The 17,227-nt window shown below is 33.0% G+C and overlaps 2 protein-coding genes across 3 annotated transcripts; both read left to right on the top strand.

Moving 5' to 3' along the window:
• Positions 1-1,454: 1,454 nt before the first annotated feature.
• Positions 1,455-12,254, top strand: LOC137835762 (V-type proton ATPase subunit a1). Of its 2 annotated transcripts, XM_068644416.1 has the most exons (19): positions 1,455-1,573; positions 1,677-1,952; positions 2,570-2,614; positions 3,019-3,141; positions 3,336-3,443; positions 3,773-3,886; positions 4,008-4,181; positions 4,356-4,493; positions 5,001-5,108; positions 5,259-5,366; positions 5,454-5,602; positions 6,239-6,392; positions 7,196-7,356; positions 8,518-8,724; positions 8,813-8,996; positions 9,085-9,168; positions 9,535-9,731; positions 9,822-9,881; positions 11,559-12,254. In XM_068644416.1, exons 2-19 carry the CDS (start codon positions 1,809-1,811, stop codon positions 11,761-11,763), a joined length of 2,463 nt encoding a protein of 820 aa, XP_068500517.1. In that variant the 5' UTR covers positions 1,455-1,573; positions 1,677-1,808; the 3' UTR covers positions 11,764-12,254. The 2 variants fall into 2 exon arrangements, with proteins under 2 accessions (XP_068500517.1, XP_068500518.1); XM_068644417.1 differs by lacking the exon at positions 1,455-1,573 and having other exon boundaries at positions 1,634-1,952.
• A 1,631-nt stretch (positions 12,255-13,885) lies between these two features.
• On the top strand, positions 13,886-16,735 carry LOC137835763 (uncharacterized). The gene is made up of 5 exons (XM_068644418.1): positions 13,886-14,283; positions 14,742-14,993; positions 15,190-15,333; positions 15,418-16,095; positions 16,232-16,735. The coding sequence occupies exons 1-5, from the start codon at positions 14,149-14,151 to the stop codon at positions 16,475-16,477; spliced, it is 1,455 nt and encodes a 484-aa protein (XP_068500519.1). The 5' UTR covers positions 13,886-14,148; the 3' UTR covers positions 16,478-16,735.
• The last annotated feature ends 492 nt before the right edge of the window (positions 16,736-17,227 follow it).

Here is a 17,227-nt window from a genome sequence, read left to right on the forward strand (position 1 = left end):
CAAAATTTAAATATATTAAATTTGATTAAAAAAATATCTCATTTATTGTATTTTTTTTTTCATTGCAGTTTTTTTTACAAGTTATTACATCAATTTCTCTCAAAAATTTTATTAATTTTATTTAAACAAATTCAAAATTAATAACTTGTTTTTTTAAATAATAACTTAAACATATGGTCTCAAATTATTTTAAACAAAATTAGGTAAGAAAACCAATTATTAAAGTCAAAATAAATTACATTTTATTTTAAAAAAGAAACTGATTAATTATTTAAAAAAGGTCCCAACGAAAAATTAATTAATTAATAATTGATTTAACAGAGAGGTTAAAAAATAAAAATAAGATAGCAGGATGAGAAACTGATTTTCCTTTTTAGTTTCTGAACATGGATGTAACATGTGTTATTAGATTTCATTAACTGTAACAAGTTTCACATTTTCACCCTCTTTTTCTATTATATTCTTTGAGTGGCCAATATTTGTTATTTTTTTCTACATGTACAAAAATGGAAATCATCAATTTCAGAACATAATTTGATAATTTTTCTTTTGATGGTTGATTTAAATTATAATATTAAAGTGAGTGTTTGTCTCAACTTACTATTTGTATTCAATAGATAACTGAAACAAATTAATACACTAAATTGCTGAAAAACAAAATGTATATATATAAGGATAGAAAGAAAATAAAATTAAAAACTAGTGTAGTTATAGTTCTAAATAAATAAAAAATAGTAAATTAAAAAACAAAAGAGTGACTTAGCTTTGAATGCACATCTTCACACACCTAATGAGTCTGTTTTTAGTTTTGAATTTATGCCATTAATCAATTAAAAAAATCCAGATTTTTTTTAAAAGACTTCCAATCTTTTATTTATTTTAGTTTATAACTACATTCTATCATTAAAGTATATATTATGGAGAAATTAGCCTTTGTAATACTTAAATAAACTTTGTATGCAAAATATTTAACTCTTATACATATATATTTTTTTTAAAAATAGTAGTCTTTATCATCTAAAATTATAAAAACTAAAATTATTTTGTCAAGCTATTATTTTTTAAAATATAAGTGGTATGTTAAAAATATACATTTATTACAAGTTTGGAGATTACAAATAAAAATGTTTTTTTTGCTGTAGATCAAAATAAAGGGTAGTAGTTAAAAATGATAGTAGTTTTTTTTTTTTTTTCTGTAAATCAAAATAAAATGTTAAAAATATACATTTATTATCATGTAAGATATAATCTTAGTAGTTAATATATATTTGACTGGTAGTGTATTAGCAAAAGTACAAAAAATTTCATGATCACATAAATATCTTAAATTTGATCTGTAATTAGGTGGTAGTTAAAAAACTATTTTACTTGTGTTTGGATAGTGTTTTTTTTTTACTCGTTAAAATAAAAATTATTTTCAACTTTTAAAAGTGAAAAAAGTCAATTTAAAAAATGAAAGTCATCCACCATAAACACACACGATACTCCATTGACGGCCAAAAATTACAGGACACATACCATTAGATTGTGATATATGACCGCACCGTCACCCTGTGCATTCGTACCGGACGAGGTTGGGGAATTTTTACTCAAAACAACGACCACTTATAGCTGTTCACATTTATATTTATGTATTTATTATAAATAGTTGTTCCACTTTTTTCCTTTTCTATCAGACTTTGTCAGGCACCGAAATTTTCCGATTCTAATTGCGGTTGGAGAGGGGAAACTGAAAGAACATAGACAGTGTCTTCATCTTCTTCTCGAAGTTCAGATCTAGAGATAGATCCATTTTCTCGATCGAGAAAATGGAGCAGTTCATCGATAACTTACCTTCGATGGATCTGATGCGATCCGAGAAGATGACCTTCGTTCAGCTCATCATCCCCGTCGAGTCCGCACACCGCGCCATTTCCTATTTGGGCGAACTCGGCCTTCTCCAATTCCGCGACGTAAGTTCTCTTCCAGATCCGACCTAGCTCCCTCGAGATTCCTTGCCATTTACTCTTTTCTTCGCACGTTTCCTTCTTTGCATTGCTGCTCGAGGTCTTCTTCGAGCTGAGTGTGGAGTTTCCGCGTTTCTGCATGTCTGCGTCACCGCCTAGCTTGAATTAGTTTGTTCATTTGTTTGGATGTTAGTTGAGCTGAGTGCGGACCTCTAGGAATGATGTAAATGCAGCACTGCGGGATTCAATGTATATTCAAATGCTGATGAATTCCACTAGTAATTCAGGACATAGTGGTTTTTGGTTTTACTTATGGTTGACCAATTTCATCACTCAGGTCTTGTTGTGTTCGGGACTATTTTTTTAAAAATTTTATTATGTCATTAGCATCTGTTTCAGAATGTTATAAGATGACTCTCCTTAGTTGTTGCTTAAAAAGTGGTGGAGATCTGTCCACACAACATGTCGCTACATTCTTAGTTCAAACTAATTTATTTCCTTCTTTGTATAGTAGACTTACTTTTTGGCTTTGTAAATTTTATGGATTGGATGTTGCTGGAGTAAAAGTTTTCTGTGGTTTGTCATCACTGCAGTTCTTATGGACACTGTTTTCTTGTTTGCAGTTAAATGCTGATAAAAGTCCCTTCCAAAGAACATTTGTTAATCAGGTAATCAGCATGCACAAATGAGAATTCCTGTTGATTTACTAGTACAATCATATGATTGATTGTGGTAATGTTTCCTTTTCCTCCCTTATGACTGTTAGAGATATAATCCCTGCAACTATATGTGTTCACCAAATGGTGACTGTATAACACTACTGTAGTATCTATAACAGAGAGTCATGCCTTTTCTCAGTCAAGTTAGGCTAGTTTTTATTTCTGTCGTATATAGTGCCGAGTCATCAGCTAGTATAGGTTGCTAGAGACACTTCTCAGAGTCTATATAAATGTACTCCCTCCCGCATTGAGACATTGAGAATTACAATTTCACTTTTAAGATTTACTTTTCAGTCTTTACTCTTTCTCTGATTCTTCTAATTATTCATATTAACTGCATTTCTCTTTGGCAGGTAAAACGATGTGCAGAAATGTCAAGAAAACTACGATTCTTCAAGGATCAAATCAGTAAAGCTGGCCTATTGTCTTCATCTCGTACTGTATTGGAACCAGATATTGACTTGGAGGATTTGGAGGTCTCTTTCTATTTTCTATTATTTCTTATAATCGATTACTGTCTAAGGGACTTAGAGTTATCATTTAAGTGTTACATTCTGCTATGCTGTCAACAGTAACATGATGTTGTAACATAACAGTGGTAATCACTCAGCGGTTTGCCAGTTTGCTTGAAGATTTTCATTCTTAAATCTGACAATATATTTTTTGCCAGATGCAACTTGCTGAACATGAACATGAGCTGATTGAAATGAACTCTAATAGTGACAAACTCAGGCAATCATATAATGAACTCTTGGAATTCAAGATTGTATTACAACAGGTATATTTTTTCCTTCGGTATTTTGTGGTGAGCATATTCCAGGTTATTTTTAAGTACTAAAGATATATCTGTTTCCTGTTCTTTTGGTTACATTAAACTTTCCTGTTGAAGCTGAGTTAGCAAATAATGATTTTTCTGATCATAATTTAGCATTAGTCAAGGAATTTTTACATTATTTTATCTGCTTTCATTTTTAATGTATTCCATCAAATTCAAATATTGTATTTATTTTTAATTCATGAATTCACCATGTTCTTTTAATGAATGAAATATTTTCTCTACGCCTTCTGTCATGTATTCAAGATATAATTTTTTTGGGTAAATTTCAGGCATGTGGCTTTCTTGTTTCAAGTCATAACCTTGCACTTTCAGATGAAAGAGAACTACAAGAGAATGTCTTTTCAAATGATGCCTATGTTGAGACAGCATCTTTGCTTGAACAGGTTTTTTGTAGCATCCTTTATCATCCTTCATATCTTTTAGCATGATTAGTGTAGATACTGTTACTACTTCTTAGAATTTATTTCATCCAGCTAGTGCACTATTCTAAATTGTTTATTACAGGAAATGAGGCCTCAATCATCAAATCCGTCTGGTTTAAGATTTATCAGTGGGATAATCTGTAAATCCAAGGTTCTTAGGTTTGAAAGAATGTTGTTTCGTGCTACAAGAGGCAATATGCTATTCAATCAGGCACCAGCTGATGAAGAAATCATGGATCCTGTTTCAACTGAGATGGTTTTTTCCCTTCTTATTACCTCTAAGAATATTGATAATTGGGCTCTTTTCTTCCTCCCCCCACTCTCTCCTCTTTCAATCTGTATTTATCATTTTGAGTTATCCAGTTCCAGTTGGCTTATATTCCCATTTTCTCTCGACAATAACTCAGACTTCTGTGGTTTTCTTTTTCAGATTGAAAAAACAGTGTTCGTCGTGTTTTTCTCCGGGGAACAGGCAAGAACAAAGATTCTTAAAATTTGTGAGGCATTCAGTGCAAATTGTTATCCTGTTCCTGAAGATATTAGCAAGCAGAGGCAAATAACTAGAGAGGTGAGGGTGCTTGGCTTAGGAGTATGTTATTTTTGGTCTCTTAAATTATGTATGTTTTTTTCATTATAGCATGTTGTGGTCAAAGTCCACACAAGATAAAATTGGGATTTTATTGCTACAGTTTCAGCTAGAGTATATTTTTGATGCGATTTAAGCTAAATACTTTTGAACTTCATATATTGTTCTTGAAATACGGCCCTTTTTTAATTAGTGGCACTTATACCCAATTATACGGACATCTTGTTTTGCAATCCAAGAGGTTTTGTACGATGCTCTTTAGATTTTTGGTATATTTTTCCATCAGTTTTTTGGGTTTCTTTTCTTGCAGTACCATTCTGGATTATCAGGTAGTATGCGTGTGGTAAAAGTAGTTTTGATGATATTCAATTGAATTTAACTGTACCTTATACTTAATTTCCTATTTTTGATTTATGTTTCACCTTTACCGACTACAAATATAGATAGTTGCAAATATGCTGCTTATGGTGGATTTTTTTTTCGGTATAGGTTTCATCACGTCTTACTGACTTAGAGGCAACTTTGGAAGCTGGGATTAGGCACCGGAACAAGGCTCTTGCTTCTGTTGTAGACCATCTAGCAAAATGGATGAACATGGTAAGAGTTTGCTTCTGTATGTCTTGTTCTCTGAGATATTTATTTTCTCTATGTTTCAACTACAAACCTGTCCTAATATCTGATCAACGTGTACATGTAAGAGATATATATTTCGTACCAATAGATCTCATCCTTATCAACTTGTCCTAGGTAAGAAGAGAGAAGGCTGTGTACGATACACTGAACATGTTAAACTTTGATGTCACAAAAAAATGTCTTGTAGGAGAGGGCTGGTGCCCTCTGCTTGCCAAAACACAGGTTTTTTTTTCTCCAAATTTTTTGAGGAATCGAAAAATCTTCAATATTCGTTATCCAATAATGATCTTACATTTAATGATTTTCCAGATGCAGGAGGCACTGCAACGTGCAACTTTTGATAGCAATTCTCAAGTTGGCATAATCTTCCATCCACTGGAGGCAGTGGAATCACCACCTACATACTTTCGGACCAACACTTTCACAAATCCATATCAAGAAATTGTTGATGCATACGGGTGAGCATAGTTAATATTGACTGTTTTTAGTTACTTTAGTAGCTGCAACATGAATTATTTAATGTCTTGAAGTAATTTTTGGAGAGGTTTATAAGCATTGTTTTTTTTGAAGTTTGAAATTTGCATGATATGCTATACCTCTGTCTGATAGGTATATGTTCTACCTCTAACATGTGAGCTTATTTCTTGAAAAGATAAACTTTTTGTGCAAGAAAACTATTTGTAAGTTTTTAATATATGTTTCACATTAAGTTTCTCTTACCAATCTTCTGATGGAGTCAACAATTCGAATTGTATTATGGGTGGGGTATTTGAGTGATTAGATAAATGAAGAAGGATAACAAAGCTTTGTATATTGGGAAAGAAGAGGAAAAAAATTCTAGTATTAACCTGATCCCACCCTTTTTTCTGTTTTTAAGTTTTTAACAGGTGTTTCTGGATCAATGTCTGTTCAAGGGGTTTCAAAACTTCCTTGACAGCGAAATCATGTAATATTACAATGACATGTTTATTGTTTGATTTTTTTTCCTGATTGATTCTTGAGATTTAACATGGTCGATAGAAGTTATCTAGCTTTCTAGCTATTTCATAAACCCATGCAACTGATAGATTTCTAATAGCCTTTTTATTTGGCAGTGTTGCAAGATACCAAGAAGCAAATCCTGCAGTTTACACAACTATTATATTCCCTTTCCTATTTGCTTTGATGTTTGGGGACTGGGGTCATGGAATTTGTCTGTTGCTAGGAGCATTGGTTCTTATAGCACGAGAAAACAAGCTCAGCACACAGGTAATTTCATTCTAACTGCATTACAATAATATAATAAAGGAAATGTACCCAAAATTATGTTGTTGATGATGGAAGGATCAGGCCAAATGTGTGATATGTTGTGGTTCATCCTGTGTGAACAAAATATTTAGTTGAGACATGTCACATTTGAATGTTCCTTTTCCTTTAAGTTGGGTCATCAAGGTTTGTGTTCAAAGAATAATGTCAATGAAGCTTTTTATTATTAGCTGCAGAGCATTTAGTGTTTAGTATTCAGTTCCCCATTGCTGGGCCTCCATTTTGGGTTTATCAAAGAAAGAAATAGTAAAGTATAAGGCCAAGATGATAATTGAGGTGGAGTTTGTTAGAGAGGAGCCTAGTAGAGTGGACAGATGGCAGTAAATCAATGGTAAAAGGAGTGTGGAAAGCACAGGGAGTGGATGGAATACAAGGGAGGGAGTGCATTCTGGGAGGATTTGGTGTAGGGGCAGAGTAGCATTCCTTGTTCTGAGTTTAACTCTATTTTTCATTTCTATCTGTTATTCATTTTGCTTCTGTTACTGTAAACAGAGCTCTGCTCTAATATTTCCCTGTAATTCCAGTGTGAATACCATTTTCTATCAGTATGATTTAGCTATAAGATGGATTTTGTTTTTTGGATGCCAGCAGTACTTCTTTGACCCTAAACATATTGAAATTTGAAATGTTTTATTGAAATGACTTTATAATAGTGGATACAAGTGATAGTAGGGACTCTATTGTTTACTTTATTCTGCTCATTGTATTGCAATTAACCCCTCACAATTTTGTTTAATTTCTGCCAGAAACTTGGAAGCTTTATGGAGATGCTATTTGGTGGGCGCTATGTGCTTCTTCTAATGGCACTATTTTCAATCTATTGTGGCTTAATCTACAATGAATTCTTCTCTGTTCCTTTTCACATATTTGGCGCATCTGCATACAAATGCCGCGATAGTTCTTGCAGGTGTTCTATTTGTTTCTGAGTGTATGATTTTGGTGTTAGTTAAATGTTTCTGTCCTGATATCTGGTATATGATGCCTGACTAATTGATTGGATATGTAACTATTTTACTTGCCTTTTACAATCTACATTTTTCTATAATTTCCCAGAATTGTTATCTGTCTATCTATCTATATGGGGACATTTGCAGTGAGAGAGTGTTTGATGTGTGAAGAGTATATCTCCATACAAGAATGATGAATATGGGGACATTTGCAGTGAGAGAGCGTTTGATGTGTGAAGAGTATATCTCCATACAAGAATGATGATTTTTTTTTAATTATATATCACCGAGATTTGCTACTCTCACATTATACACACATACATACTTGCATAGTCACATCACATGCATATAATTGATGGTTCATCAATTTTCTTGCCCATTCCCGCTCCCATTTGCACATATTTCCGCCCCCTCCCATTTTTCCTGCTCATTTGCATGACTTTTCTCCTGACCTGACTATTTTTTCCTGCCACTTTTTCATTATTTTCTCACATTTTCCACTCATTTAGATGGTTTTCCCCACCATTTTTTGTGCCTATTCTGTCTATTTGCACGTTTTTTTCATTCCATTTGAATGGGTTTTTTCATGCCATTTCCAACCATTTTAAGTAATTTTCCTGCCAATTTTTTTTAAAATATTTCAATGGTTTTTCTTGCTCATTTTGCTAAATTCACTTCAAAATTTCTGAATTGATGATGGTTTTTTGGGTATATGAGATTCATTGTATTGGACTGGGGTTCATATCATGTGATATTTTGTTAAAGGATTTTTGTGAGTATTATTACTTTTAATGTTTAATTTGTTTGTATACATTGGTTCTTTTTGTACATAGACATATGATGCGTGAAATGCATTTTGAGGTTGAATTTTTTGCGGACTTTCTCTAAAACAGTTCTTAGTACTGCACATAGCCCAGACACAAGATATTAAAATATGTTTGAAAGAGGTTAAAATCTTTTTGTTTTGTTTCTTACTTAATTTGACCAGCAGCACGGGGTATTTGTATTGGATGTGAAAATTTACATTTTGAAACCTATTCTGCAATTTCTTGATTTTTGTAAGCATCCAGGTTTTATAATTGGTTCTGTCTAATGTTTCAACATTCCTCACCTTTTATCAGGGATGCACATACTATTGGCTTAGTCAAATACCAAGATCCATACCCATTTGGTGTGGATCCCAGCTGGCGTGGAAGTCGTTCAGAATTGCCTTTCCTGAATTCTTTGAAAATGAAGATGTCCATTCTGTTTGGTGTGGCACATATGAACTTAGGAATTATATTAAGTTATTTTAATGCTCGGTTCTTTGGAAGCTCATTGGATATAAGGTGTTTCACTATTCTGCCAGGGCTGTGCTTATATTATTATACTATTCTTCTGGTAGTTTATTTAACTTGCTTATTATGATACTATCAGGTACCAGTTTGTGCCACAGATTATTTTCCTTAACAGTCTATTTGGGTATCTTTCCCTTCTCATTATTATTAAGTGGTGTACTGGATCTCAAGCAGACCTTTATCATGTAATGATATACATGTTTTTAAGCCCCACTGACAATCTTGGCGAGAATCAGTTGTTTTGGGGCCAAAAACCACTTCAAGTATGATTCTGGTTCTTCTATTCATTGTTCATATTAAATATTCGTTTCCTGTTTTTTCATCATTCTGAATTAGTGCTTTGATGCGCAGATTGTGTTATTGCTTTTGGCTGTAATTGCAGTTCCATGGATGCTCTTTCCAAAACCTTTTATACTGAAGAAGCTTCATACTGAGGTGCCACATCTACCTGTTTTGTGTATGGTTTTATTGCTTGAAAGTTTATAATTATATTCAGCGAGACGACTTTATTGTGCCAACCTATATTTACATGTGCTTGGCTTGAGTTTCCCCTTTTTTGTTGTGAATTTCTGCATAAGGTTGCGGAAAATTGTCTCCTTGAGAAGCATTATAAGATTGATTTTCTTCTGAATATATATGTTTAAGTAAAAAATTACTTATCGCTCATGTCAGTTATGTTGACAGCTGTTCTGCCTGTAGTTTGTCTTTGTTCCACACTTTCGTTGCAGTTAGTAATTAAGGGGGTGATGGCTGAGGAGTTTGTCAAGATTATTAATCTATTATCATTCTGGCATTGTACAGAGATTTCAAGGTCGTAATTATGGCTTACTGAACACTTCTGAGGTGGATATTGAGGCTGAGCCTGATTCTGCCAGACAACATCATCATGAGGAATTCAATTTCAGTGAAGTCTTTGTTCACCAAATGATCCACGCCATTGAATTTGTTCTAGGTTCTGTTTCTAATACAGCATCATATCTTCGTCTTTGGGCATTAAGGTTTGCACAGTCACCATTCTCCTTCATCTCCATGAATTCCTATATTATGGATTTTTTTTCCTTGGCTTATTTTATTTTCCAATTGCACAGTTTGGCTCACTCAGAACTTTCTACTGTTTTCTATGAGAAAGTCCTGCTTCTTGCTTGGGGGTAAGTTTGATTAATAACGTTGCACGTTGTTATTAAGATTTTTCTGTATTGTTTATCATTATTGAAATGTTTAATAAACAAACCTGCTTCCTTTAGTAGAAGAAACAAAAATCCATGGTTGAATGCGAGTGAAAATGAACTCCCTTCAACATTGTTGTGGATATATCAATATGTTATCCACAAAAACTACACGATGTTAAAGCATGGTGTTCATAGTCCATAGAGTGGACTTAAAGCCTGATTAGATTCTAGTCTGGTATTGGAGAATGTGGTTATAATTTAATTACATGAACTTAAAAAGGAAAACAAAGGCATGTGCTGGATACTGTTAACATATGGGCTTTTGATCAAATTCCCCATTTTTATGCTATTTAAAACTAATGTTTGATATTTGAAACTTGAAGGCCAAGACTAGCATTGGATACTGTTGATATGTCATTTTATTGATCATATTCTCTCACTTTTATTTTATCCAAAGGGAAGCTTGTTATAGGCCTTACACAAGGTAGTTGGGTAGAGAGAATAAGGAAATTGAAAAGGGACAAAGTGCTTTTATGGGGATGAAACCATGCACTTACAATTTCTGTCCTGTAGCACAAAATTGAATTTACATAATGGGATATATTGCTACAATTCTATGATATTTTAAAGCGATAAAAATGTATTTAGTAATGTAAATACAGATCTAGTCATTTTTAGTCTAAATAACTGTTTCGTTTTTTCCCCTCATTTTTCGAAATAGTGACCACGATATCACAATTTTCATAAGCAAAAGATCAAACTGAGATGGATGCTTTGATTTGAGGGACTAAAAGTGAATCTTGCCTTGTTTATGGATTAAAAAGTATATAGCCTTATTTTAAACTATTATTTTGACTTGCTTGGTTTGTACAACAAGAATATACCTGTCTGAGGTTCAAAGAATTAAGAGTAAGCCTCCATTATGGGGTTTGAAAGATTTGGTTAACATCAATTTGTATTTAGAGAGTGAAATGTTCACTGGGATGACGCTAATGTCATCATATAAAATAACCAAAAATCATCAGTTAAGGAATAATTTGATGTGACATTCTTTCGATCGCCAAATTGATGTTCTGTAAAATCTTTTTATAAAGATTAAGTTGGGGGTTTACTCAAGAATTACCTTCCTTTAGAAAAGGGATGCGGAATGATTTACTGCACTCCTTCCCCTGTATTTGACCCAGTTTATGATACATTGTATGGAGTGGGGGTCAGTGCTGATTGAGTTGGAAACAATTTTTTTTCTCACCTAATATCCTAAAAGATATTTTTGAGGTATATTAATTTTTGAAAAGATAATATGTTCGTGATTTGTTTTATTAATATAATCATTATTTTCAAGGTTGAATTTGATTTAAAGTACATAAAACAATAGATAAGAATATTTCATTGGCTTAAAGTTTATTTTTTAATATATCTCTTATAAGATTGAGATAGACTTAAAGTTGTTTTCTAATATGTCTTTTTTTTTAATTCATTGGATTATTTAGAAATTTTAGTTATATTCAAAGCTGCATGGAAAACCTGAGCTGGGTTATAATTTCAATATTTTTAGCTTTCGGAATTATCTATCTGTAATGTTTTTGCATTTCATTATTGTGTATATATATAATCTTGTTTTATAATTAATGTCATTCCTGGTTATATTTAAAACAGATATGACAATCTTGTCATTCGGTTGGTGGGACTCACCGTATTTTCTTTTGCAACTGCCTTTATACTACTAATGATGGAGAGTCTTAGTGCTTTTCTTCATGCCCTGAGGCTTCACTGGGTAGAATTTCAAAATAAATTCTACCATGGAGATGGCTACAAGTTCCGGCCTTTTTCATTTGCCTCCTTAACAGAGGATGACGATTGATCCATTCATATATGTGGTTTCATGGAAAATATATGGAAAGGATATTTACACAAGTGAGGAAGCATAAAATGAGAATGCTTGTTAGGTTTGCTTGATATTAACCTACCTAGCAACAAAACATTCCTGCTCACTTCCTGTGGCTACGGGGTTGTAACAAGATGGCACTGCCAATGGTCATGGAAGGTATCTCTAACAGAATACCTGTTTTATAGTTTTTTATTATTTTTCTTTTGCTTAAAATAGGAAACGGAAGAGTGAAGAGACTGTTTAGAGTAATTTTTGTAAAGAGCAGCTGGGATCCGTCACAATGTAGCTATTGGATTTTGGTTGTTTGGGGTTACATACATATATATATACATCATGTAGGGCAGGTTTTGCCGGAAAATAACCAATTTTTCTGATTTTTTTTTTATGTTGATAGATGACAAGTTATAGAACCCCATTTTTTTTGTAAGGATTGATCAAATATATGGAAATCTGATGTTGAATAATGCCATCTCTACGGAGCTTGTATAATGGCCCCAATTTGAAATGTCCCTTCCTCTGTCCGCAAGATGAATAACATGCTTAGAGACTTGTTTAATTATTCATTTTATTTAGTTAACTTAGTTTAGTGTTTTACAATAAGTTCTTATTTTATAAGGATGTAAGTAATGAATTTAATTATGAAATTTATTGGAATAAATGAGAGATAACAGTTTTTAAGGGAGTAAATGACTGATTGGGTATGTGTAGATATGAGCAAAATCGCATATTGCGGTGAAGACTTTAAAGTAATATGAAGCTTTTTATGGATTGCCGAAAGTTATGAACATGCTTTTGTATCGTCTTTACATTGTTTTAGGTTTTTTTAATGCTTGATTCACATGATAAAGTATCTCGTGTCAAGATTGGATTATGGAGTACATTGTAATTGTTTATTTAATTTCTGCATACCTTCTGCAAAGTTGGATGTCGATAAAATTTATTGGATTATTAAAAACAATAAGAGTAGTTGTATACAAGTTTATTCCATATGCTCATTTCAATATTATACGTAAGTTAATATACGAAAGATCATTTATATTGTTTTTTTTCAATTTGTGTATAATATGATTTTCTTTAAGAAACAAATTTTAATCTTTTTACATATAAAATTCTATAATTCTTTTCCTCCTAAAAAAACTTATAAAGAAATTCGTTTAAATATACTCGAAATCACAAAGTTGCATTAGTATCAACGTAATGTGATAACCATGTCTAGGCACGTGATAAACAAGACGACGAAATGATTATGAAATTGTCATTTAGCATGAACATATCCACTCCTGTATTATAAATTGAAGAATTTACTTTAGCGAGAATTGATTCTTTTCACTCCCAAACTCCTAACTCATTTATTATATTCTCAACTATCTATATAAATCTTTGGCTTATACAAATATTTATCATATTCTCTCTTATCTCATTAAAATATTAACGTTACACGCAACTAACGAGGGTAAGATTTAATTATTTTTTTCAATATAAAAAAATATTTATTATATTCTCTCTTATCTCATTACAAAATTAACTTGGCACATTATCATTGACAGTAAGATTGATTTTGTTTCTTCAAGCTTTTACATTTTTATATTCTATTATTTTTAACTTCAAATTAAATATTTTTTTTTATTGTTGTTACGAGTATGGGCATTAAAAAAAAAGAGTATGAGTATGTTATTATCTCTAACTTAAATTAAATCCTGCTTTATTTAATTTCCAACTCTTTTTATTTAAAATGTAATTTTCATAATTGTATTATCAATTTAAATTTAATAATAATTTAATTCATCGAAAGAATATAATAAAGTTACCTAAATAATGGGCCTTCAACTCCTGCAATACCTAAACATCAGTTGAAATTTAAGATACCATAAACTATCCATGAAATTGGTGAATTTCAGACCATTTATGAAGTAACACTGTCTTAGTCTAAACAATTCTCAAGTTAAAAAGAAATAATGTACAGACACCATGCTATTTAACAAAAATCAAATTATACTATATATAAAAAACTACAAAAATAGCTAAAGCTGATTTGGGCAAGATGACTCCAGATTGGGCCAATGCTATTTACTTGGGCCAGCCCATTAAACTCGATGAGCAAATTCAATCACCGGTGTTGACTGATGGAAGCGAAAGCCGAGAGGGGAATGGGGGAAATCTAAAACGAGAATCTGTGTCTACGCAATCTTCCCATGTCTGCATGTGACGACACGTCGTTTTGCGAAATGGAGAATCGTCTGAGTTAGCGTCTTCCACACTCATCTCTTCCACAAAAGGAATCAAACACCTTCTTCTGCAACTGAAACTGCAACTGCATCAAGTAGACGACGAAAACTCTGAGAATAACAACTCATCCAAATGGAAAACCTCCATAACCGCAGGAGCATTACTAATGCCAATACTGGACCTCCAGGTGCCTTTACGGATATTTTCAGGAGAGAGTTGGGCTTCTCTCATCCCAACGGTTTTGCGCGTCGTTTTTCAGCTTCCGAGGTTTTCTCAATTTCACTCTCACATTCGGTTTTCATATTTTTCCCTTTCCGAATCTCTCCGATTAATCACCGCTAAGTGCCAAATATTTTCGCTGCAAATTGTAACTTCAAAATCTGTGCAATACAATTCAAGGAATGCGAAGTAAAAACCTATTCCGTGAATCAACTGCGATTTGTAGGTCTCGTGTTCTATAATGTGTATAAGTTAATCTTATTGCGGACAATGTTATACACAATTCATATATAATTGTATGAATAACTGAGCTCCTTGAGTGTGTTGTTAACTGTTGAATTCCTATTTCTATGGAGTTTTTTTTCAAAGATACACAATTTGCTTTTTGGTGATATCTATATTTAAAAAAAAAAATAGTTTACAACTATCCATTTTCTGTGTTGTTGTGACTAATGAATTCAATGTCAAGAAGTTTGTCTCTTATGGTTATTTTATTTCATTTGCAGGTGCTTGTGAAAAGCTTGAATTTATACGGGAGGTTAGATGGGCATGAAGGGTGTGTGAATGCAGTGGAATTTAACTCCAGTGGTGACCTTCTTGTATCTGGTTCTGATGACCGGCAAGTTATGTTATGGAATTGGGCATCCAAAGCTAGATTGCTTGCATACCCATCTGGCCACACAGACAACATATTCCAGACAAAGATTATGCCATTTTCGGGTGATTGTCGAATAATAACTTCTGCTGGTGATGGCCAGGTAAATAAATCCGTCAAAGTCTGCATCAAATCAAATATTCAGGCTTCAATTGCTTCCTCTTTTTTAGGAACAATTATAGGGGTGTTGATTAATTTTATCAAGATGTTGTGCCTTTTGTCGGTCATCCAAATGTTACTATAAATGATATTCCACAGACTCTTGATTTAATGTCGACCTAACTTCTGCTTTTTAACAGGTAAGGCTTGGCCTTTTCCGGGAGGATGGTGGAGTTGAAACTGCATTGTTGGGGAAGCACCATGGTTGTGTATACAAGCTTGCCGTGGAGCCTGGAAGTCCCCACATATTTTACAGTTCTGGTGAAGATGGATTTATTCAACATGTTAGTCAAGTATTACAGCATGTTGCACGTTGAAGCTCTCCTTTATGCTATCCCCATACAGTTATAAGTTTGTTTCTTTTGCAGTTTGATTTGCGAAGTAATTCTGCTACAAAACTTTTCTGTTGTTCCTCATCAACAGGAAAACAGACTCCAACAAGCAAAATAGGGTTGACTTCCATTGTGATTGACTGTAGAAATCCGTATTACTTTGCTGTTGGTGGTTCTGATGAATATGCACGTGTTTATGACATAAGAAAATGCCAATGGGTTTCAGATAGAAATTCAGATCAACCTGTTAACACGTTTTGCCCTAGTCATTTAATTGGCTCAAATAATGTCCATATTACAGGATTGGCTTACTCAAGCGATAGTGAACTCCTTGTTTCTTATAATGATGAGCTCATCTATCTGTTTCAAAAGAATGAGGGCATGTGTTCATCACCTTCATCTGAGGGTCTGAAGAATATTAATGAGCCACAAGTTTACTCAGGGCACAGAAATGCACAGACAATTAAAGGAGTGAATTTTTTTGGCCCGAATGATGAATATATCTTGAGTGGTTCAGATTGTGGTCATATATTCATCTGGAAAAAGAAGGAAGCTAAGCTGGTGAGATTAATGGTAGGTGATCAACATGTTGTAAATCAACTTGAGGCCCATCCTCATATACCTATCCTTGCTACTTGCGGTTTGGAAAAAAATGTGAAAATCTGGACTCCTCAAGGGAATGATATACCTCCACTTCCTGGAAATGTGAAAGAGGTAGAATCTATGCTGTCTTTATTTTTTCCATCATTCATCCTCTTTCCATGACTCAACTACTTTCTTTACTTACACAGGATATGTTTAATGCATTTTTTTTTCATATGCAAGTTTTCTGATTGTTCTTCGTGACCAGATAATGGAGGGAAACAGACAAGGCAGAGAAGACCGATCACGAGTAACCCTTACCCCTGATGTTATAATGCATGTTCTTCGCCTGCAGAGGCGGCAGACATTGGCATATATTGAAAGGAGACATAATAGGGCAGATATTGTGAGTGATGAAGAAGATGCAGAGGGCCACCTTTTAGGACTCTTGGATGGTGATGTCTCTTCTGAAGAGGATTCTCCTGGAAATTCTAGAGATTGCAACATTAGCTGAAGCTTATACATGTCTGGATCGTGTGCTATTAGACATCATTAGGGAAAACAGTGCAGAGGTGTAAAATCTGGTTTGTCCAAAGTTGAAGTTTAGGCAGAGTGCTTTTATATATTATTTCATATGTAAAGATATAAATTTGTTTTGGTAATTAAAGCAATTGTAAATTTGATACTGTAGAAATAAGGGAATAACCCTACTGTTTTTATAATGTTGAATGTTAACGGTTTTGGTAAATAAAGCGAGAGTGATTTTGTTTGACATTGTAGAAAAAAGTGAATAGCCTTACTTTTGATTTTAGTAGGATTTGGTAACTAAAGCAAGTGTAAATTTTACAATGTGCAAATAAGTGAGTAATAATCTTGATTTTATCATGTTAAATGTAAATGGTGTTTTTCATGTATAATTTTTTTATGATTTTATATCGTGATGATTGGCAATGATAGAACTTTACTATAGTGTAATATTTTTCTAAAGGGTGTTTCACTTAAATATATAAAGTTTATCTTGATTTTCATTTCTTTTATTTAAGAAAAAGGAAAGTTTGAAGCAAGATTTTACACTTTTCTTTCTTTCTTGCCAAACAATAGAAAAAGACAAATTCTTCTTGCACCTCCATATAATTTTTAAATACCAAATGTATCCTCCTTTCTTTAAAATGAATATCGGATTGGTTAATCCATAACCTCAAACCGAATTCAGAATTGTGTACTAGATTGACCAATTCGATATTCATTTAAAAAAAGTATTCAC

The sequence above is a fragment of the Phaseolus vulgaris genome, chromosome 5 (assembly GCF_000499845.2).
Source record: "Phaseolus vulgaris cultivar G19833 chromosome 5, P. vulgaris v2.0, whole genome shotgun sequence".
Taxonomy (NCBI): domain Eukaryota; kingdom Viridiplantae; phylum Streptophyta; class Magnoliopsida; order Fabales; family Fabaceae; genus Phaseolus; species Phaseolus vulgaris.